The sequence below is a fragment of the Anopheles coustani genome, chromosome 3, assembly GCF_943734705.1.
Source record: "Anopheles coustani chromosome 3, idAnoCousDA_361_x.2, whole genome shotgun sequence".
Classification (NCBI taxonomy): domain Eukaryota; kingdom Metazoa; phylum Arthropoda; class Insecta; order Diptera; family Culicidae; genus Anopheles; species Anopheles coustani.
In genome coordinates this window covers 91,060,666-91,082,652 of record NC_071288.1, presented here as the reverse complement: position 1 = coordinate 91,082,652, position 21,987 = coordinate 91,060,666, and the positions used below count along the sequence as shown (strand labels likewise).

At 46.2% G+C, this 21,987-nt stretch overlaps 3 protein-coding genes across 3 annotated transcripts; all 3 read right to left on the bottom strand.

The window, feature by feature from the left end:
* Positions 1-4,671: 4,671 nt before the first annotated feature.
* On the bottom strand, positions 4,672-6,604 carry LOC131259510 (proton-associated sugar transporter A-like). Its single transcript, XM_058261015.1, has 5 exons — positions 6,483-6,604; positions 5,433-6,339; positions 5,067-5,372; positions 4,878-4,973; positions 4,672-4,803 (listed from the first exon to the last, which is right to left on the bottom strand). The coding sequence occupies exons 1-5, from the start codon at positions 6,602-6,604 to the stop codon at positions 4,672-4,674; spliced, it is 1,563 nt and encodes a 520-aa protein (XP_058116998.1).
* A 2,009-nt stretch (positions 6,605-8,613) lies between these two features.
* On the bottom strand, positions 8,614-13,138 carry LOC131259347 (proton-associated sugar transporter A-like). Its single transcript, XM_058260815.1, has 5 exons — positions 12,984-13,138; positions 9,405-10,526; positions 8,991-9,165; positions 8,821-8,916; positions 8,614-8,745 (listed from the first exon to the last, which is right to left on the bottom strand). Exons 1-5 carry the CDS (start codon positions 13,136-13,138, stop codon positions 8,614-8,616), a joined length of 1,680 nt encoding a protein of 559 aa, XP_058116798.1.
* A 4,051-nt stretch (positions 13,139-17,189) lies between these two features.
* LOC131259382 (proton-associated sugar transporter A-like) lies at positions 17,190-21,262 on the bottom strand. The gene is made up of 5 exons (XM_058260862.1): positions 20,934-21,262; positions 20,604-20,866; positions 18,623-18,880; positions 17,667-18,556; positions 17,190-17,414 (listed from the first exon to the last, which is right to left on the bottom strand). The coding sequence occupies exons 1-5, from the start codon at positions 21,260-21,262 to the stop codon at positions 17,190-17,192; spliced, it is 1,965 nt and encodes a 654-aa protein (XP_058116845.1).
* Between the last annotated feature and the right edge of the window lie 725 nt (positions 21,263-21,987).

Below are 21,987 nucleotides of genomic sequence, written 5' to 3'. Positions count from 1 at the left end.
GGTGGCGATAGAACGATGGAACAGTTTAGCAGAACCAAGAACCAATGCTATGCTTCACAAACACACTACTACTGCTGGAATGGTGGAATGCTGGGGCTTCACTGGGTCGACACTAGGAATCCTACGGAAAGCTACACACTACGACCACGGCCTTAGTGGAATTAAGCGCTCTAAACCCAACTAGCAGCTACTAATACTACCGTGAGAACCGGCTCCACCGTGGCGCCACACCGAGTTGACCTGAACCCTTCTGGGTGGGGGCTCTCGTCGGCACGATAGACGCGCTGGAACCCGGCAACTTAGCTGTGCGCGCGCCCGGTGCCAGGGAAGCACTAAACCTTTCGGTGCTGGTGCAGAACTAATGAAGCATTTGTATCGACATGTGCTACACTCTCTAAGTGGATTATGGTTGGCATACCAGAACTGGCGCCACCGGGGAACCGCCTCCCGACAGACGCGAATCTATTATGTGAGGCTGAAGTTAGCCAAGATCAAACGGAACGTACACCCGCGACCGCTCTCCGAGGACGATGTGTATATTAAAACCAATTATGTCCACTTAAATTATATGTCGGTGCGCGAACCAACGTTCGATTTGTACGCACGCCGCGTTCCTTTGATTTCTGGCCGCTGATTCCTCGCGTCCTTGCTACGATGTGCCTGGCGACAAGCGTTGATCCTGCCGGTTGCACGGCTTCCGAGAGACTGACGACCGTCTTCGATGTTGGACAGCACGTTAGTTGGATCAGAACGCTCCAAGGTGGACGCGATTGAGGCGTCGAAAACCGGGAATCCTAAACCACCCTTCCAGGCACCCGAAGGAACGCCACCCATCCAAGTCGGGGGCACCATTAGTGTAAATGACTCGCTACAATTATAAGCCCCTCCGATCACCCAGCCCACCACCTCTGCCGAATCGGGTACGGCTCTTTCGGGCGAATGAAGCTCTACAACTGCCGGTGCCGTACCCTCCAATGGGCTGGAAATGGCCGAAAATTTTGCCGAAAATATGCCTGCCGATGCACCGACGCACACCTGATAGGGCTGTGTCCCGAAAAGGTGTTACCTCGAAGTAACGTGATCCGGCTGGATGGTGGAGCCGGTGAAGCTTGTCCAATTCTCGGCCCCTTCGTCCGGCGGAAGTGATACCCGTCGGTGGTCGGTGGTGCTTCGATTTGTTAATAATGTGTCTTAAAGGCAGAGACCCACGGTGGTTCTCGGAAATGTTGCCCAAAGCGGAGAAGTTGGGTACCAAAACAAAACGCAAAAAAGTCCCTTCTACCGAAGGGACGTACAGAAGCTTCTACCCACAGAATTATGAACACCTACTGTCTCACCTCTACGTCATCCTTAACCAGCCCGAAAAGTGTGCATATTTGGCACTTGTCTTGTGTATGAATCGTCTTACCGGTTCATTACTGTATTTGCCACCATTAACATTTGTTTTGAAGGGCTACTTAAACAACGCCCGGCGACGAGCTTAGCCTTTGGCGTAAAACCCGTAAAGAAATTGGAGATGCTTACACCTTTTGCCGAAAGACCGGTTGATTGGCAAATGTTGCGCAATCAAAAGCACCTACCTGGTTGGTGGGACCTGGAAGGGACTGACCTTTTAGCAAACACTTGTCACAGTACCCTAATGTAACATTGTAACTGTCTTAAGCCTTCCCCCCTGTTGGAGGTAAGCCTTTCGATCATTGCCGATGTTTGGCTATGGTTATTTAACCAATCAGCAGGTGTTCCTGTTGTGTTTGAAGATGTGTTTTATGAATATTTAAAAGGCATTAAATTGGTTTTTGAAGAACTTTCCGGATGAGTTTGAAGGAACATAAACCCATTTTACTTGGAATCTTTGTGAAACTCTCTTATTCTTACGGTATATTGGAAATTTGTGATAAAAATAATCTTTCTTACTGTTGATCCATACCATCAATCAATGCGAATTGATAACAAACAAGGTACCGATTTGCCCTCCCCGATTGATCGATTACGATTTTACGATCGCTGCTTCAATTCACGAATGATGCAATCGTGTTTTTCATTTAATGAATAAACGATCGACATTGATAATAATTTCGCAATAATTTTGGCGGTGTATTTGATAAATAACATTTAACGATCACTTGTTTCAACTGGAAGAAGTTTAATGGAGCAGAATTAAACAATTGCTTCCTGTTGTTGTGATACATTCAAACGAAAGCTTTAAAGTGCTCGAAACATTGTTCCTTGTTTAGTCTAAATACTAGGAATCGAGGATGCTGCGTAACGTCTGCAAGCCTGCCATCATAGCAGGCCCAGACAACCAGTGGAATCCAAACATCCCGTGGCAGAAAGTCTAGACGCATCGTAAACTGAGCCGGCGTATGGATTTACTTCCCGTATGGTTATTGCACCTGTACCGAACGGCTTCGGTACAAGAAAAAACACAAACCGGTTCACTGATCTTGAAATCTCTCTGGTTGGCAAACTTTAGTTAAGCCAGGGAACGGCCGGGGTGTGAAGGTGGAGGAACACTATTCGTGCGGCACAGCGATGCAGTAAGGATGGGGGACTGGATACCGGCATATGGCGGCGTACGATCAAACGGAACTCGCTTTATCGGGTGCTATAATGTTTGCCGACACTTGCTGGAACCGTACCCAGAGTATGCGGTTTAGTTGGACTTGGAGCATGTTTGTCTGGAGGGCGGATAGAGCTTATGGCGCATCAGGGTTCATCTCTTGGTACCGAATGTTTAGGAAGTGTATTTTACATAATGGGCACACGTCGAAACTTTCACTTTTGCGATCGCTTTCCTTCGAGGTCTTGTTAACTCCTGGTAAGCTGGCAATTCTACACTGCCATTTGAATATCTCTAAGATTACATTTCAGAACTTCTCAATGTCTTGAAGGTCCATTTATGCACGTTCACTAAAAAGGGGGAAGGAATCGGTATCCAACTAAAAGCACTCACGAATGCGACCTGCTGGCACAGCAAGCGCCACAACACTGTCGATCCACGCTGTTTCATTCACATTTACCCTACTCCCACCTGCCGCTACTACCCGTCCCCTTCTCAACACCTTTCCCCTTCTTTTTCACTCCGTTTGGCCCTATTTTGCCGCTTCACGGACACAACTGCACCGGGCGTGGAACGCTAGAAAATGCAGTTCGTTCGCCCTCACTCACTGCTTTGGGTAGCATAATTGGAAGCTATGGAGCGCGGATTACCGGCAAGCATGGACTAGTGGGAGGTGCAGCCCTTAATTCATCGCCTCTGATAGTGTATGTCCCTCCGAGCCCTCCAACCCAATTGAACGTTGTTCAGGCCACGACAAAACGTTTGGTAATCCGTACAAGCGATTAAAAAGTGATCGTGACTACACATCAGCTAACCTAAGTTAGCAATACGCAACACTGGTTCGGTCTAACGTCACCCAGCATCATCGGGCTTTGGCGATATATGGTTGGAGGGGGGGGGGGGGGGGGGGGGGGGGGAGAGGATTAGATTCCCTTGCCCAACGTCGTTCCGGTGTATGGTAGGTCATGCATAGCAACTTGGCCCGGCGGCGGTATCGTTTGCCCAGGTGTGTACATGCGTTCCCTCCGCGGAAAAATACGCAACTCATGGCGGCAATGCGTGATATTGAGGGGTTTAATTTTAATGGGCATTTTATTCGCGACAATAAGCACCCATTTGGAACAGTTATATGGAGGGTGAAGAGTGATGAGTTTTATTGGTTGAGCATTATGGGGGGTGGCAATCTGTTTCTAAGAATAACAAATAACAGCTGTGTTTCTTATAGCGCCCATTCTGTCGATGATACGATGCGCTTGGTGTGTAGATTAAATGTAACTTACGTCATCTGTTGGTGCATGTTTCAGGTGAATTTTGGCAAAAAAGTGTCTTCATTTGATTGTTTATTATGGACGGGTAAAACACACCGTCTGAAAAACAAACTATTTGCTGACCTCGTCTTGTTGCGGAACCAATGGTAAATCCGGCCTATTAAAGCCATGCATTGAAATTGCATAAGCACAGGGGTTCTGGGGACCGGTTTGTTTTGTGTAGACTTTTTGAACCCCAACCCTCAAAAGTGTTCTGTTACCCTATTTAACGGATTCAAGTAGGCTTTGTTTAGGTTTCCTCGAATTGAAAGTAACAATCTATTTCACTAATCGTTAATAGAGTTACTAAATACATATTTGGCCAATAAAGTGATTTAAAAAGTTGGCAATGTTATAATGACCTTTGTAAAGTTTAAAAAACTAACCTTTCTAAACAGTAACTTAATCAAATAACATAACCAATGAAAACCAGAAATATACAGGCACTGAGTGATCTAATTAAATCATTTTTATATGCAAGCATATGAAATCCTTTTCTTGTTGAAAGTTAAGTGAAATTTTGATTTCTGCTCTTAAACAGGTATCAAAGTTTGTTTTATATACATACCAAAATTTCTAAACTAAAATATGTGTTTAGAAACACTTTATACTTTATCATTATATAAACGTTAGATTATTTAGATTCTTTTTCAACAATATGTTCTCGGTTTAGCGAACCAATTTATAAAATATTGTGCAAAATTCTATCGCTGTTAGTCTTTTTACACATAGAGCCTATTTTTGTTACGCTGCTATTTTATCAATGGCTACTTTTATGTACAACTACGCACATTTCGATGTTAGTTACAGTCCCATGTAGAGAACGGCCATGGCAGACAAGGAAGCGCATATCATGAACGCAGATGATATGAAAGTGATAATCAGAGTTGAGCCGACGGCGTCAATAACGGCTCCAATTGCCATCGATACTACAAGCTGTGAGAAGAAACAATATGTGATTAGATTATTGAAATCCGTTAGAGTTTAGATTGTCTTCTGCTTAATCATACCTGCGCCAAACATAACATACTGCTCATCATTGAGACGTCAACACCGAATCCACGTTTCTCGATACTCTCCACGTACTGTCCGTTGACTTCGCTAAACTATAGAAACGTTGTTGATGTTTTAACACGTTGAACGTTGATGTTATGTTGCATATTTCATTGTTAAATTATCCAACGGGACGTTGTACTTACACAATTTTTGGAATGATAGTGCGATATCAGCAGGAACGGAATGGAATAGATGGTCGCATACATGACCCCGGTGAGGGAGCAGCATAGGAACACCACCAGCTTGTGTGGCACCAACCCCATCGCCAGCATGCCGATACTGTGCGCAAGAAGCCCACAGACGTAGACAGGGCGGGCCCCGAACCGCACGATCAACCGTTCGATGAACGTCGAGTAGATCGAGGACGTGGTCGAACAGAGTGCCATACCGAGACACGCGAAACGGACACCATCGGCGTATCGCTCGGCAGCCGGGGATCCTTCGAGAGCCTAACGAAACAGATGAAAGATGATTGTGTGAATTTGTGGAACTTATGGAAAAGAACTTACCCGCACATCGCCATCGTACACTGTTGCACCGACAAAATCGGTGTAGTATAAACAGTACGTCAGGTAGCTCATATGGCTTAGAAGCTGAGTAAGGCATAGAATCTTCATAGACCGTGGCATCTGAAGCACGTTGCGTACGAACTGTCGAAAGCCGACCACTTCCGGCGTATCGTCTACCTCGGCCTCACCCTTCTCGCCGTTAACCCGGCGTACCTCGTCCAGAAGCATCTTTTGAGTGACGGGTCGTAGCATCGGGTCCGATTCTTGCACCGGAAGTGGGATCTCCTGGAAGCTGGTGAGTGTGACGACTAGCCCCACAAACAGGACGATCCAGTTGGCTGCAAACACGGACGAATCGTTTCCACCGAACAGCTCACCGATGCCTATCGTGTCCCAATCGATGGCTCCGAACAAGGCACCCATTGTAGCACCGATACCCCCGGTCAGTACCATAACGCTGAGGACGCGCGTCTGATCACGCACCGTACACACCTCCATCGCGTACGTCCGGCAGATGCCATTGCTCGTCTCGACCGAGAAGTCACTCATGACCAACCCGATGGTGGTGATCGTAGCCAACCATGGCACGCTGTCCAGCCCGAGCAGCCTTCCGACGGCCGTCCCATTCGGAAGGATCAGCATTCCGGTGAGGGTCGTCGCACCGAGCGCCAGAAGGACGGGTCTCCGGCGTCCCCAGCGCGATCTTAACCGATCGCTGATGGATGCGATCACCGGCGCGAATAGAAGCCCTGCAAGGGAAGGCATCGCCCAGATCATCGTCATGATCGTGTGCGGTAAGCCGATGCCGAGCAGGATAGGCGCCACCAACGCCGTCTCCGTCGCGTACGTACACTCGATGCCGACGATCATCAATGACAACCGTACCAGCTCCCATTTTGATTTGGCTCTACGATGAATCAGAATCGAAACGTCACTTATCAGCTTACAACTCGAGTCAATGCGTCCGGAACAGTTTCATCACGGGGACCACCATCATCACCACTCCGGTAAAGGTATCTGTACCGATCGCACCACACCATCGGAACTCACCTGAACGAGTGCTGATAGCCACGGCTCGGATCGGCATTCGCGTACCGGTGTCGCTGCACCAGCATCCCGTGCAGCACTTCATCCTCCGACAGCCGGCCATGCTGCTGGTACGTACCGTACATGGTCGCCTGGGCAGCGTTGCGCACCGAAAGAGCACCGAAACCGTACTGAAAAGACGGATGCTGATCCGTACGATCGTACGCATTTTGTGTCGTCCGTAATCTCTGCCCCGGGACGCGGAAGCGAACGTTTAACCTCAAACTCGTCCTTAATCTCGCGTGATTGTAATAGCGTTGTGACAGTTTTTGTCCCTTTTTGGTAGCTTAAGGTAAGGTGAGGCAATATGCACCACTTGAGCGAAAAACATTGCAAACACATACCCCAAATTACGTACAGATCAATTTGACAACTTTTCCTCAATTACCGAAAATATATCAACACTTTAACATTTTTATTTTTATCAAAAAGCTTTAAAAAGTTCATAGCTCGAAATTTTTGCCACATGTATAGCAGTGTGTTTCAATATTAATACCGGTGAACTCTGCCGCACATAATCCGATGTATATTACCCACGGATAAGAAAGTTTTAGTTCTTGTGTCCACTTCCCGAATACAATGATTAAGAACCCAATTCCTTTCCAGTATTCGTTAAATAATATATTGGGGTACTTGGTGTATATGTGCTCGATTGCAATATCTTATTTCAACACTTGTTACGCTTCAACACTTGATTGCTAACACAATTTTTAATTATTTCTATTTTGTCTGATAATGTAGAACCGTGAAATTAACAGTTCATGTTCATAAGGTCCACTAAGTAGCACAATCCACTAGATTAAAATACATAATTCAACTCAAATATACCGGTGTATTCATCGGTGGTTCATCTTGCTCCACTTTCCCCTACGTACCCTCTAGGGTGCCGACTGACAAAAAAGAAATATTGAATTGTCTGTTCGTTGCGTTGATAAGAGAGAAATGTAACACATTTAAACAAGCAGAATGGGAGAACGAAATAGAAGGAAAAAATAAGGCCCATTCGGGAAAAGATAAGCAGTTTTAACCTCAATCGAAATAAATATAGCACCTTGATGGCGAGCGGCAATTGACCATGAATCGCTCGGGCACGGGCTTCCTGTTCTAGCCCTAGTGTGATTTCAATTTGTTTTTTTATGTTTTCTCTCAAACTACTCCCCAATGTAAAGCAATTTTAACCAAGCGATAAGGATGGCCCCTCCTTAAGGCAGGTTCTAATCAGAACGGGTGAAACCGATTGTGCTCTCCACTAATCGTTCCGGGGATGTTGTGACGTCCGGCTGTTACGTTTTTGCGTAAGAAGTGATAGTTGTGTAGTTAAAAAAATACCCTCCAGCATAGAACTGGTAAATAGTTGGCCCCAACAAGCTGCTGTCATGTTTTTTTTTATAATTACACGAATGCTATCCAATCGAAGTGTAATGTTCATGTAGGGTGTGCAAATGGATTCTAATTACTATCTCCTGATTTTACTTCCACAAACCCCCGTTTCATCTGCTATTACCTGATTACGAAAGAAGAAAATGAATGTTTTCGATGACCGGTTAATTTAAGAAGACGTTAGAAAATAAATTCCTTATTTAAATATTTTGTTTGAAAAATTATAAAGTAAAAGGGAATTTAAGTAAGGGTCTTTAACAGTTTTTAGTACTCCTTCTTCACTCGAACCGTAGGGTAGACAAACGAATTAAATCGTTATGGTATCTGGTTGTTTCAATGTCGACAGCTAGTGTGAATGACTCCGTAAATACCCGCATTGAAAGCATTTCTTTCTATCACAACATCAATGTCACTTGCAAATTTACATAGTTGTTTTTGTACTTGAATGTGGTGTTTTATAAGTAGAAATTAAAATCCCTGCAATTGTGCTTTGAACGCTTTAAAAAAAGGCGATATCCGTTTCGGTTAAGTTTAATTAAATCCGACAAAGAAGTTAACATTTGAGCCGTCGGTGCATCGGTAACACTTCATCGACCAGACATTTATTAGTGCACATCATAGTAAATCACAGTATCGTCCTCCCACCGCTACGCGCGTATCACATTTCCGCCATTCCGTCCAAAGGGTTCCCAATCCATCCGCCACCGGTGCGCTATCACAGTCCCATGTAGACGATCTGCGAGGCCGTCAGCGCGGCCACGAGGGAGAATATGCTGGCGGAAAATATGACCACGACATTCGACTCCACCGCGTCGATAATGCTGCCGATGGCGAGCGATATGATGAGCTGAGGAGGTGGGAAGGAACGAAAAACGGGGACATTATCACCTTGCGGGAAAACGCTTTACGCCGCGCAGCTTACCTGGGCGAGGAACAGCATGCTGCTCATCAGAGAAACGTCCGCTCCGAAGCCCCGTTTGGTGGTGTTTTCGACGCACTTGCCGTCCTTCATCTCAAACTGTGCGGGACGGAAACCGGGAAAGATTCGTCAGTTTTGTGTACCGACTTGCAATTGACCGGTTCGTAACTTACCGAGTTTTTGGAATGATAGTGTGCCACTATCAGGTACGGTATGGAGTACATCCCCGAGTACATGATTCCCACCGTTGGGCAGGCGATGAAAATGACAAACTTCTCCCGGAAAAGGCCCATTATGAGCATGCCGGCGCTGAACAGCAGCAGCCCGGCCATATACACTGGACGAGCACTGATTTGTGGAAGGAAAAGACACGGTTATTACCATTAAGCACATTGAAATGAGCTAGATTCTAAGCTTCCATTATTATTTCCTCATCAAAATATGACAAGCAGACGATAAAGAAATCTTGCAGTTAATTTTAACAAGTAGTAAGAATGTCAAGAAAGAGATATTGTTGTGACTAATTTATATTTTTGTTCAATTGTAGATGTTATCTTCTTATCAACTCACACCCGAGGTTCGCTTACCCGAGTCGTCGAATCAGCTGCTCGATGATGGCCGAGTATGACGCGCTGCAGACGGCGAACACCGCCATTCCCCAGCAACCGTAACGGACCCCCTCCTCGTACAGGGCGAGCTCGGGTGAGCCTGGTGGTGCCGCCACGTCCCCACCGAACACCTCCGCACCCACAAAGTCTGTGAAGTAGAGACAATAGCTGAGGTAGCCGAGCTGCGAGAAGAACTGCGTCGTGTAGAGGATGAACAGACTGCGCGGCATGTGCACGATGTTGCGCACGAAGTCGCGCAGACGGAGCGGCTTCTCGTCGGCATCCGGCTCGACCGTGACGGACGCCTCGACCGCCAGCTCCACCTTCACCGGGTCGGCCACGATGACGTCCTTTGAGATGCTGTATATTGCCCGCTGGCGGGCCTTCTCCGCCTCGAACACCTTCGGGGACACGTGCCGCAGCAGGGGGTCGGACTCGAGCAGCGGTAGCGGAACCTCCCGGTAGCTGGTGAGCGTTATCGACAGCCCGACCGCCAGCACCAGGAACACGAAGAGGAACACGGTGGCCTCGTTGCTTCCGAGCAGGTTGAGGTTCGTCTGGCTCCAGTCGATGGCACCGAGCACGTACCCGACGGTTCCGCCGAGCCCGCCGATAAACATGGCCGTCGTGAGGACGCGCGCCTGGTCGCTCGGCATGCACATGTCCATGAAGTAGGCGCGCGCGATGCCGTTGCTCGTCTCGGCGTCAAAGTCCGTCAGCACCAAACCCACGATCGTCACCGGTATGGACCACCGGAAACCCTCCATCTGGTCGACCGGGACGTCCGGATCGCCGAAGAACACGCCGATCGATTTGCCGTGCGGCAGGATCCACATGCCCGCCATCATCGCTAGCCCTAGCCCGAGAAGTACCGGCCTCCGACGACCCCAGCGCCCTCGGATGGTATCGCTGAAGGACGCGATCATGGGAGCGAACAGGAACCCGAGCACCGGAGAGAACGCCCAGATCATCGTCATGAAGGTGTGCGAGAGACCGATGCCGAGCAGGATCGGTGTAACGAAGGCCGTCTCGGCCGCGTACAGGAACTCGATGCCCACGATCACCATCGAAAGGCGAATCAGCTGCAGGCGCGATTTTTTCCTGCAGTTCATGAGTAGAAACACCACAGTGAAGGTCAGTTCATGTTGTACTTCTTGCGTTCCTGCTTCTTTCTTACAAAACATGGATTCAAGCTACGACCCTCATACAGCGTAATGAATGACATAAAATCATTTGTTTCTTTAACGAGCCAATGGGTTTGCCCTAGATTACTCATGAAGTGTTGTAATTGCAGGCAGAAGATAAGAATTCATTAAATTATCATTAACCCTTTTGGTAGGGTTTATTCTGTTGCAAACAATTACAATTCTCACAATACCTTTTTACACACTTTTAAGCATTTTATTTGCTTACACGAACTGATTTTAATGTAGTTCAAGGTAGAGATGAGTAAAAACAAACCTAAATGAAAAGAACCCATTTTATCCTTATCACCTCATTTTATCACTATCGATCAAAAGGTAGGTCGGTATGATTGGTGCTTTTACCTACATTAACATTGTCAACAATTGTGTTCTATTCAATCTGCTTATCACCATATTACGGTTACTCGCAGTAATCAAGGTGGTTTCTTTTACATCCAAACCCCCTTTGTATTTTATTCTCTTGTAGTTTTTATCTTTGGTATGTGTACCTCAAAGCTAGTTTTAAGTCTTGATGATTTATTCACCAATTCATCTTCTTGGTTCGGTTCTGTTCGTAGGGATCCCCAAAAGAGCGATGGGATTCGTTTCATAATTCAACGAGATGTTTGGATTTTTTTTCTCTTGCTAAAACGCACATTGAAGTAAACTTAATTTAATGCGATTGCTAGTGGGGTTAATAACTGGTTGTAAAAGCTCATGGACTAGTAAACAGTTTCGCACACGTCAGACGTTCTCTCATTAATCCGTTTCGTTCGTGTTGTTTTTGGGTGCTTCTTAGCTCATGGTCCATTCTACCGGGAGGGGTGCAGCAATGGAACAAGTTAAACCAGTCTTCAGTTGAACATTGGCACTGCGGTGTCAAACAGCCAAATGGCACGTTCCGCAATGACAAATTCGTTTCCGAGCCGTAAGCTTGTTAGCCGGAATGAAAGTGCATTTTGAAATTCAAAACACCGGGCAAACATTCGCTTGGCAAAATCCAACCCAGATAGGAGGGTTACCGCTTTACTAAGCTTTAATTTTAAAATGCATGTTTTGTCTATCTCAGAAAGTAAACATACTTTAGCAAACATAGGCTTTCTTATCGAAAAGGTGTACTCCGGTGAAGATAAATATGGCAACACTTGCCTCCGCATCGTGACCATTATCGTGGCTAATCGTCACTCAGATTTCCACGGCAGGACCATCTGGTGTTGGCGACTAAGACCACGTGTATTAAAACTGTTGTTTGGAGCTTTATCAATGCAAGCACTATTGCAAAAGTTTCACTTTCATTTCGTTTCCATGGGCGACCGTTCCCACAGAAGCGATGAACCATATATTCGTTGTCGGGGAACAGATGTTTCCTTGGATACTTAAGCTATCTCTTTCCAAGAACGTTGATGATGTGCAAAATTAACACCACGAAGGCATTGTACCGATGATACGAGGATAAGCAAGTTGTTGACACTCGGTTATCCGTGTAATAACCGAAAACGCGCCGATAAAGCTGAGCATACGCCAGATAAAGTTTGTGTTTTATGGTGCCCCTGTCAGGTGCTGCTTTGGTTGTTTGGGAGAAACGAGTTGCCGGTAAGATACAATCTCTTAATCGACGAATGACTGCTTCCATCCCTCTTCTAAGCCGTGAGAGTGCAATCTGGACCGAGCTGGCTTGTAGCGGCTAATTCCACCCGAAGCCCACCATGTTCCATTTCTCAGCGAGGGAAATACCCACTCCAACTCCCGTGGAAACATAGGCATACATATCGATTATAGCACCTATAGCGCAATAAACCATCGCGCGTGTGACGTTCACAGTGTGCAATTTCGCCAGCGGGTTGTGGGTGAAAAACAATTATGAGCAGCAATGGAGCCATTGACACCGGAAAAGAAGGACTTAGCAGGCATGTTTGCAGAAGGGAAAGGTTATGGTGTCACCTTTAACGCGCGCGTCGGTCCTGAAATGATGTGCAAGCTTTGTTTTATTTGCCATCGTACGACGAGGCGATGTCACTTTAATGAACGCTGGGTGGTTTGCAATGCTGTAATGTTTTATTGGTCATTTGAAACTACTCACAAAACCATTAAAAGTGAATAAACCACTAAGTGCAGATAAGTTTCGTATGCCCCAGATTCTGTTGAATGTTATTACTATTAAATTAGTGTGCCATTTGAGGTCAATTGAACAGAAGGAAATGTATTTTTAAATGAACCACAGACATAGAAAATGGGTCTAACTAGGTTTTATTTCTGCTAATAGATGTCAGAAAACTTCTTTCCGGTTAAATATTTCTCTGTAAAACATTTTCTCGTTTATCCACGATCGATTCGGTTTTGGAAACATTGTGCAGGCGAGCTTCCCCGAACTTACCGGAACAGATGCGAGTAGTCCCGGTCAAGCTTTTTGGCGTGCAGGAAGCGTACCTGCAGCATGCCGTCCATAATTTCCTGATCGGAGGGCTGCGGCCCGCCATTCGCGTACCCTGCGGCGTCCATTTTGTTCGCTGTTTCGTTACTTTCGGCCATCGCTCCCAATACCACTGGCACTTAGCACTAAGTTGAATATGAAATCTGCCTTTTTTTTTCAAATAATTAGCTTTTCTTAGTGAAAAGTTATGGTAACTTTTATGGCACCGGGTGGCAACTGTCGATGGCACTTCGATTAGGCTTTTCTTTGTTTGTTCACGGGGACTTTGTTGCTTTCGTTTCGGCAAAAACCAAAACCCTATGTCACCCGTTCCCGGAGCAGCAGGACAACGAGGACTGCATATTGGGTGTTGATCCTTTTTCTCCACGCCTGGTTCACTCCGGCTTCTCGTCTTTCTTCAAAACAATTCAACTCTAAACTTTCGTTTAAAAGCAAAACCAAATCCTTCGGCCGGGTTCTCAATTTCACAACGTTTTCAGCTCGAACACGCGACGGTCCTGCAGGAACCGAATCCCTCCGCACATGCCGCACCGCCGTCTCACGAATTCACCCACACAAAACTGGCGTAGTTTGGAACACTTCGCCTCTTAAAACGCAAACTCCGAATAACCGAACGAAATCACCGGATTTTTTGTTTTTAAATACTCGCGTTCCACGTGGTTCAGGTGTGCAATTGCTGCAACCTGCGTGACAACTAACGGGTGGTTGTTTCCTCCTCCTCGTTTTTTTCCGTCACCTTAGTTCTCTCAAGCCCACCGTGGAACGTCACACGCGCGCTACTAAACGTCGTCGCCGGCTGCGATCGCGTTTTTATAAGCGGCGTCGCGATTACCGCCTGCAGGTTGGCGGGGTTTATTATTTTTCGTTACCGCTCTTATTGTTGTTGTCGTTGTGTGTATGTGTGTTGGCGGTTTTCCTTACCTGCACGTCGATCTACCGCCCCTCGCACACCCGCCGGAGGGGGTCGTTAGGCCTCCTTCTGGAGGGCTTCAGGCGCGTACGTCCTTGGGCCGAGAGACAGACATATTGGAAGAAAGTATTGAACGAAGAATTATTCGCTGATAAGCGTACCACATTTTCCCACCCCGTTTCATGTGGCGTGCATGTGTATGAGAGAAGGAAGGTGTATTTTATAACGGTCGATCTTTATTATCCTAATTGGGCGATTTAATTTACTGCCGCCAACGTGGATGATGGAGCGAGGAGGGCCGGCGATTATCAGCTTATTTGACCAGTTACGAGATATCGTTTCGTTCCTGGTTGTGTCGATGCCTTTTCGGTACTCTATCTTTTCGCAACTCTCCATTTGTGTTCCAATCGATCCTTATCCATTATTTCATTATAAGAAAGGCACCTTTTCGTGCAACCAACCTCGCTTCAGTTATCGATCATTTGGATGCGATCATCTTCTTCGTACGTGTTTACATGTAGATCAGTTGTTGGAAAAATGTTGAACAGCAACCCGATCGTATTGTTTTGTTCCCGACCGGAACTGGTTGTGTTCAAGTGTTTGTTTCAGTTTTCAACCAGAGTCGGATTACCGGGGTTTTTAAGAGTTTACAGTGGATCGTTCAGTTCGTGGAATGGTTTCCAATCATTTGGCCCATCAGTCAACAACGGGAAACGGTTAAGCACATCCACATCCGGTTGTGTTCCGTGTTTCCATGCAGCTAGAACTTTATTTCAAATGAATGTGCGTACATTGTTGCAGATGCATTATAGACGGTTCACGTGGAAGAGATTTTGATTTAAAAAAATAAAATAAGGTACATTAGGACATGTTAAAGCTGAAGTAGATGCTGGTCTCTTTTTGATAAAAATGTGTTGCAGTTTATTACTGATTTTCTACAAATAGAATCAACAGTCGCTATTAACAGTGGGGAACTATGGCTGGAACGGTGATACTTGATGCGATTTTAATGGCACTTTTGGAAAAAAGTCTCTTGCGAGTTATAATTTAGTTAAAGTTTGTAAATATTTCAATCAAATGTTCTTCATTCGTTGAACGTAAACAAATTTTCGACTATTCTATGTCGAATTCATACTTCTGAGGTGGCAAGCAGCTGAAATAAACAAACGATATCCTTCATTAGCTATTTCAGTTTTTATGCTCATCCGGTGAAATATAGTTTACAAGTTCAATCGTATAGAACGAGAAATAATGCTTCGAAACAGTAGAAGCATGTTTCGGAGGAATAAGACATGCATTCACCTAACGGTAAAACTATGGTTTAGAACACTACCAAGCGAAATAAAGTTTTTGTTAAATTGTTTACGAAATTCCGCTACATTCAAGGACACAGAATTTGTTTGTCATATCTTGAAACCGTCATTAACAGTGTTTGAAACCGTTCTGAGTTCACTTTGGTCTTTTTTCGTCTTTGCACATTTGTTTGCCTATGTCTGCTGTTAAACTCAGCCCGCAGCCCGTTATGTAGGTTCATAAAAAAAGGTTTGCCGTTTGAAAGTAACCTGCGATGCTCATGAGCTGTACCCGAACCCTTGGGTGACTAACCTCCATCTGCCTGAGGAGCCAGCAGAAGGTCAAGACATGCGTCCGCTGTGGTCTCAATCGCTTGGAACACAGATCAGAACGGTCATCTGGTTATTGGCAGAACAAAATGGGTGATGTGATTTTTTATCGACTTTTTTTTCCTTTCGTGACAGCCCAGAACCGGAACCGTGTAGTGCTGCAGCCATGCTACTGCAAATCGGTGCTAGGCGAGATTTTTAATCACCGGTTGTGGACCACTACAGAGACACGCTTCGTGTTGAGATAATCGATCACTCAAACTTACCTTCTAATGGGTTAAACGTGAACTTCAAGAGGAACTTGATTGAGGTTAATTTTGCACACACTCTTTGGTGGTGTGGCTGGAAACTCGTTAGTGACACAACCAAAGCATCGATGAATTATTTAATTTCTAATTTTTAAGGCTCTTCTTTAAGTCATCAGATATTACGCGTCCGTGTGCGGACATTTATTATTCACCTTTCCCATGAAAGTTAGCTCATTCGAGTGCGATCTGCTAACGATATGCACCGACGAAGCTCAACGAATTCATAACTAACTCTGGAACTTATTTAGTCGACGTTTGCCTTCTCGTCAAATATCTGGCGCATACCAAAACACCGTTCCTCTCGACGCACTTTGGGATACGGAATTGTAGCGCCAATCGGTACCGGATTAAACCGTTTTTTTTCGCAACATTGATAAATGGCAAGGGCTCGTGAAATTTACGACCTTGCCGGGTTCGGATAATCAATTCATCACCATCGTCCATGTTTATCACCACGATGGTGGCAAATCTTACCTTGCGACGCATTTTGCGTCAATCGGCGAAAGTGTACACGAGTCTGGCTGAAGATTACTCCATGGAACCTTTGCGAACCTTCAAAAGGTCCAACGATCGAAATTATATGGTCCCAATTCGAGAGCCGATAATGGCCACGCAGTTGTAAGCGCATTGGCACGGGAAAATTGGGTTGTTTTTGGCGAAATCTCCTCCTTTTATGTCCGACCAATAACGATCCGGTTGTCTGATAAAGAACCCGTGAGCCTATTTTAGCCAATTGTAAAATGTTTATTTGATTTCAATGGTGGGAAAATGTGAATCAAACGTAGGGTTGTAGCAATCGAATGCTTTCATGTAGGAAAACAGTTGAAAGAAACACATTTTTGTTCATCCTCTTCAGAATATTGACTTTTTCATATTTGTCCAAAAAATCGCGGATAAAAATAGAACCCAAACGAAATTCTCATTATTTAGTAAAACTATTTATTCATAAAATTTACAACCCTTTGATGGTAAGTTGGGGTTATTTATGGGGTTTTCCATTAAACCCTTAAATAAAGTTAGAATTGGCTTTTGTTGTATCCTATAAACATGAGCGCAACTGTACGAAAAATCTACAATTCTTTGGATTACGCTACTCTATCTACAAAAAAACAAAAAAAAAACAATGAGAAATTAACCTTGCCTTATCGAACTCGATAGACCATGGAGCAGATCCCCGCCTCCCGCTGTTGGTGTCATTTGGTAAAAGTTGGCTACCTACAATCTACATTCCCTAGATCTCTATCGCTATCCCCTTTCGGTTAGTATCACATCGTGGAGGTGTATGCTACTGCGAGCAATAGAGTTAAGGCTACAGATCCAGATACTGGATCTGGGAGGCGCACAGTGCCGCTATAAGGCTGCACACGCTGGCAGTGTAGATGACGGAGGCGGTCGTTCCGGTTAGCGTCACGAGTGGCCCCATCGAGAGGGAAAGGATGATCTGCGCCACGAACAGCATGCTGCCGATAAGCGAGATGTCGGAGGCGAGCCCACGGCGCGGTTGGGTTGCACTGGTTTCGCCACTTGCGTCCAGCTGTGGGAAAAGATAAAGAAGTGTGCGATTTAAAACATTGTTGGTGTATTTCAAACGTATAAATTGAATCCCCAAACCCACGTGCTCAATTCATGAATCTAGTAGGCGTTATAATTTGAATGAAGCAAATTGCATCCCTAAGGTATGCAATAGACAGCACATGGCATCTTGTACAGTGATGTTCAAGTATTTAGCCGGTTTTATGGTTTTTCACAAACCGAAATAAATTATTATTTAAATCTGTATACATACCCATCCTTTCGCGTGGTACTTTGCCAGGATGATGTACGGCATCGTAAAAAGCAGCGCACTGACGATGCCACCTGTAACGCTGAACACGTACACGGTGATTTTGTTGGGAAACGCTGCCATATACATCATGCCGAGGAAATCGATCAACAGCCCACCGCAATAGACGGTCCGTGCTCTGAACCGCCGTATTAACCGCTCAATCGTGTACGAGTACGTGGAAGAGGCCATCGAATAGATAGCCATCCCGAAGCATCCATAGCGGACGCCCTCGATGTAGAGTGCGTACTCGTCGGAGTCGGAGTTTGCCATCGGGTCACCGCCGAACACCTTCTCACCGACAAAGTCCGTAAAGTAAAGGCTATAGCTGATGTGGCTCATCCAGCAGAAGAGATTCGTCGCGCACAGCACCCCCAGCGCGGACGGTATCCGGAAGGTGGTCTTGAGGAAGTCTTTGGTCGTGTGTGCGGTGCTGCCGTTGCCCAGAAGTGGTTCCTTTTCCGTGTGTCCGTTCATGGTGATGTGATGACCGTTCGGTTGCTCGTACTCGCTGTTTAGCTGAAGCACCAAAGAATCGGCGAGGTCTTTCACCGGCACCAGTTGACGCTCGGTGGTACGATGTTGCCGCTCCTTGGCAATGATGCGCTCGGTAAGTGGCTGCAGCAACTCGTCGCGCTCCATGAGAGCAAGTGGAATTTCTCGAAAGCTGCACAGCGTTACGGTGAGGCAAAGCACGAAGATGATCGTCACCAGAATAAACACGGTGTTGATGTTGCCACCAAGCAGATCCCCCAATATCGTTCCATCCCAGTCGATCGCTCCGATGAGGTATCCTATACATCCTCCGACCCCGGACAGTAACGAGTACGTACTACAAGCCTGTCCATGGTCCTCTGTGAATAATCAAATACTCTCGTCAAGATTGTACATTTCTTAACCCCTCCGCACGTATCTCTTACCGGGTAAGCTGACATCCAACAGGTACGCCATTGAAGGGGCCTGCGAAGAGTCGGCACAAAAGTCTAGCAATATAGTGCCGAGGATGGTGAACACTATCGCCCATCGGTAATGGATGCTGGGATTGGTAGTGCTACTCGACAAGATCCAATCCGACCCAGGGTCGATCGCAACAGTGTTGTTAATAACGGGTACTCCTGCTTCTCCGATGTCACCTAACCAATGGCCGATGGTTTCCCCAAACGGCAGCAAAAGACAACCTGCGAAAGTAGAGCATCACGAATTGAAGAAGATTTAATAAAACATATTATAGCCTTCATCAAATTCAAAATAGATTTGAAGTGCTGGTTGAGAAGTGCTTTGAATTGATGGAGATATCAACCTGTTTTCAGTTCAAATGTTAATTTCACACATGCTTCACCACAAGTGCAGCTACCGAACTATTGTATCAGCTTTGTAATTTTGAGTTTTATATTTCTTCCTATTCCTTTACGTTGGCAGTTTTTTGGTACACGTGACTGTGCAGTGATTTTTTTTTTTAAATTGCAACTAATTTGTTTTAATAATTTCGCGATATGAAATTATCAGTGCAAAATGAAACATTGAACATTTCAAAAACATTCGAAAATATCAAAAATGGCTATGAAATCAAATCACAAGTCAGAAAGGTTAAAATTTGTGACTTAATTGGTAAGTGTTGATTTGTTCGTTGCACAGATTACCATATTGCCCGCTCACAAAGGTCAACACACTTGACTGAGTTGAGTTTTGCATGAAATTGTTTCAAGTGCCGTATGATTGAGTCATTCTGGTTCGAAATCACATTCGCTGGTGCATCCGTCGCTGTGCACAATAAGATCGTGGGAAAAAACTGGGCAAATCAGAAACCAATGGCTAACTCATATGTTGAGAAAAAGAAGGTGACTTTAAAATAAAACTGTAAAAGGCAAACGCTCGTGCTCGAGCGATAAGTGGCGTAGCATCGTCCCGTATTGACAATTTCATAACCTGCTCCCGGGCTGATAGCTGCATGACAGCATCGTACGGTCGATTTTATGATGAATGCAGCTGCTCCAAGTTCACCAAGTGCACTGCTAAATCAACGGTGCCGATATCTTAATTCCACTAATCACACAATCCACTCAATAACGTCCGTTATGGATACACGTTTGTATCATTACGTGGCGTCTCCAGTCACAACATCCGCCAGTTGGTGCTGGCGATAACACAAGTCATCCTAGGAAAGGGGAAATATTTCCAGCGGGATCGCGCAGGGATTTTGTAACACAGAACTGTTTTCTAATGGAAGCACAATCAGTGTTTGTGTACACAAACCAGCCGAGATTTGATGATAGCGTTTCAAATCTCGCGCGCGATCTAAACGTGAAAGCAACTCACATGCATGATGTTATGAGGTTGGAAGAATAGTATGGTGTGTTAGTGAACAACCATATGTTTTTTAACTACTCTTCCGAACAGTAGCTTTTCTTCTGCACTTCATCTATTTTTGACTCACTATTTCCAATTTTATTTGTTATTGATTCATACACTAGAACAAATGGCACGAAACAGCTGCTTCACTTTTATGAGAACCTAATGTAGTTTACCTACACTACTACTCATAAAGTAAAAGTGTGATGTAATGAAAAACAAATCTCCCGCACCAAGTACACAAAGCAAACTTGTTTACAAAAGCGAGTTAGTTTGTTCCTTTTTTCTTCCTTTCGCTTTGTTTCACGGTATAGTGGTATCACGGACACGTTCTATTCGTCTGTTCCTAGGTAAGGCACACTTTGATTGATGTAAAACTGAACTCAACAACACGTTTCAATTCTGCATATTTTAGTCGCCCAAAGGATACTGGAATGCACTTGAATTGCTTGGATAGATTGATTGAGATTCATCCAACAAATGACCACACCATACACATTAGTCCATCGGAGTTATACACCACGCCACCAAGTCGAGAACACTGGCACTCACCTAGCACGAGTCCTATGCCCAGCATCACCAGGACCGGGCGGCGTCGACCAAACCTCGACCGGCACCGATCACTGAAGGTGCCCAAGAATGGAGAAACGATGAAGCCGATCAGCGGTGAGATTCCCCACACGACCGTCATCAGCTGGTGCTCGATCCCGATGCCGAGCAGGATCGGTGTTACGAACGCCGTCTCAGCGGAGTACACGATTTCGATTCCCATGATCACGAACGACAGGCGCACAAAGTCCAGCAGCGACTTTTTCCTAGCAACGTAGAAAGGCAAGAGTTAAAAACACAGGCTCGAACTGATCCTGATTCGGGATCGCTCACCGGAAAACGTGCGAATAATCGTGCTGCTGTCGTCGGGCATTCTCTTCCCGTACTCGCCGGAGTTCCCGTGCCACTGCATCGGTCTGTGTTGGTTTGCGGGCGAGCACGACCCGCCCGGATGCCGCCGGATGTGGTCCTCCACCCTTTCCCGTTTTGACCATGGTGATGACGGTTTGGCCGTCGTCGTTGTTGACGCCGTTCGTGCCCTTCCTGGGTCGTCCCCAACTGCGCTGGAATGCTCGGAACGGTCTGGACGCGAACAGGGCCGCAGTGCCACTGACGGCGGCCGACGCGAGTCGGTTGTACAAGCTCTTTATCTCGCGCAACATTCTCCTTTCCCGTCCGGCGTCGCCGGTGGCAGATCACCCACCCCGCGGGTGGTGCGGGTGCAGCAGTGAGGGTTTTTGTTATGGTTTTGAGATGTTTGGTATGTAAATTGCACGCAGCGCAGCGTACTCTGGGCGAGAGGCGCACGTCACCAACGTGTCGGTACGGTCGTCTGTATCTCTCACACTCACTCTCTCTTTCTCTCACACACATGCACACCCACAAGCCACGTCGGTGGCCGTCGCCGGGACGGAGGGTACCAGAGTAGAAGCAGATTCCGCAGGTCACGTTCACGCCGCTCGCCGGGAGAGATTGCCGGCTCCGATAAAAAAAAACGGTCCGGCGTTCCGGCTGACAAAAACCACCCCGTGTGATGATAAGGCCACCCCTGAACCGTGCGTCGCCGTGTAGATGCAGTGACCGACCGTCGGTGTCGACTCCCGCGCACCGCTCTTTGAACAACCACTACCACCACCGATAGCGAAAGTGAGGAAAACAAACAAACCGACAGAGTACACACCGACGGCACAAACCCTTCCCCAAATCACGGTAAATCTTCACACGAACCCGATCGATCGGGCGGCAAATCGCTACTGAAGGCGACCGAAGGTGTCGAACGTTGATTAAAATTGATACCTTCCGCGTGGCGTGTCTGTGACGTAGCGCCCGGGCGCCCCACAGCTGAAGAGATGCTAATCCACCCCGATTCCATCCCGCTGGAGCGCCC

Excerpts from the sequence above, each read along its gene's own strand:
- LOC131259510 (XM_058261015.1), bottom strand. The coding sequence starts at position 6,604 with ATGTACGGTACGTACCAGCAGCATGGCCGGCTGTCGGAGGATGAAGTG. Across the intron at positions 6,340-6,482 it reads GGCTATCAGCACTCGTTCAG|AGCCAAATCAAAATGGGAGC; the intron begins GTGAGTTCCGAT and ends GATTCATCGTAG. Across the intron at positions 4,804-4,877 it reads GTATGTTATGTTTGGCGCAG|CTTGTAGTATCGATGGCAAT; the intron begins GTATGATTAAGC and ends TTCTTCTCACAG.
- LOC131259382 (XM_058260862.1), bottom strand. The coding sequence starts at position 21,262 with ATGTTGCGCGAGATAAAGAGCTTGTACAACCGACTCGCGTCGGCCGCC. Across the intron at positions 20,867-20,933 it reads GATTATTCGCACGTTTTCCG|GAAAAAGTCGCTGCTGGACT; the intron begins GTGAGCGATCCC and ends CTACGTTGCTAG. Across the intron at positions 18,881-20,603 it reads GGGCATAGGACTCGTGCTAG|GTTGTCTTTTGCTGCCGTTT; the intron begins GTGAGTGCCAGT and ends CTACTTTCGCAG.
- LOC131259347 (XM_058260815.1), bottom strand. The coding sequence starts at position 13,138 with ATGGCCGAAAGTAACGAAACAGCGAACAAAATGGACGCCGCAGGGTAC. Across the intron at positions 10,527-12,983 it reads GACTACTCGCATCTGTTCCG|GAAAAAATCGCGCCTGCAGC; the intron begins GTAAGTTCGGGG and ends CATGAACTGCAG. Across the intron at positions 9,166-9,404 it reads CAGCTGATTCGACGACTCGG|TGCTCGTCCAGTGTATATGG; the intron begins GTAAGCGAACCT and ends TCCACAAATCAG.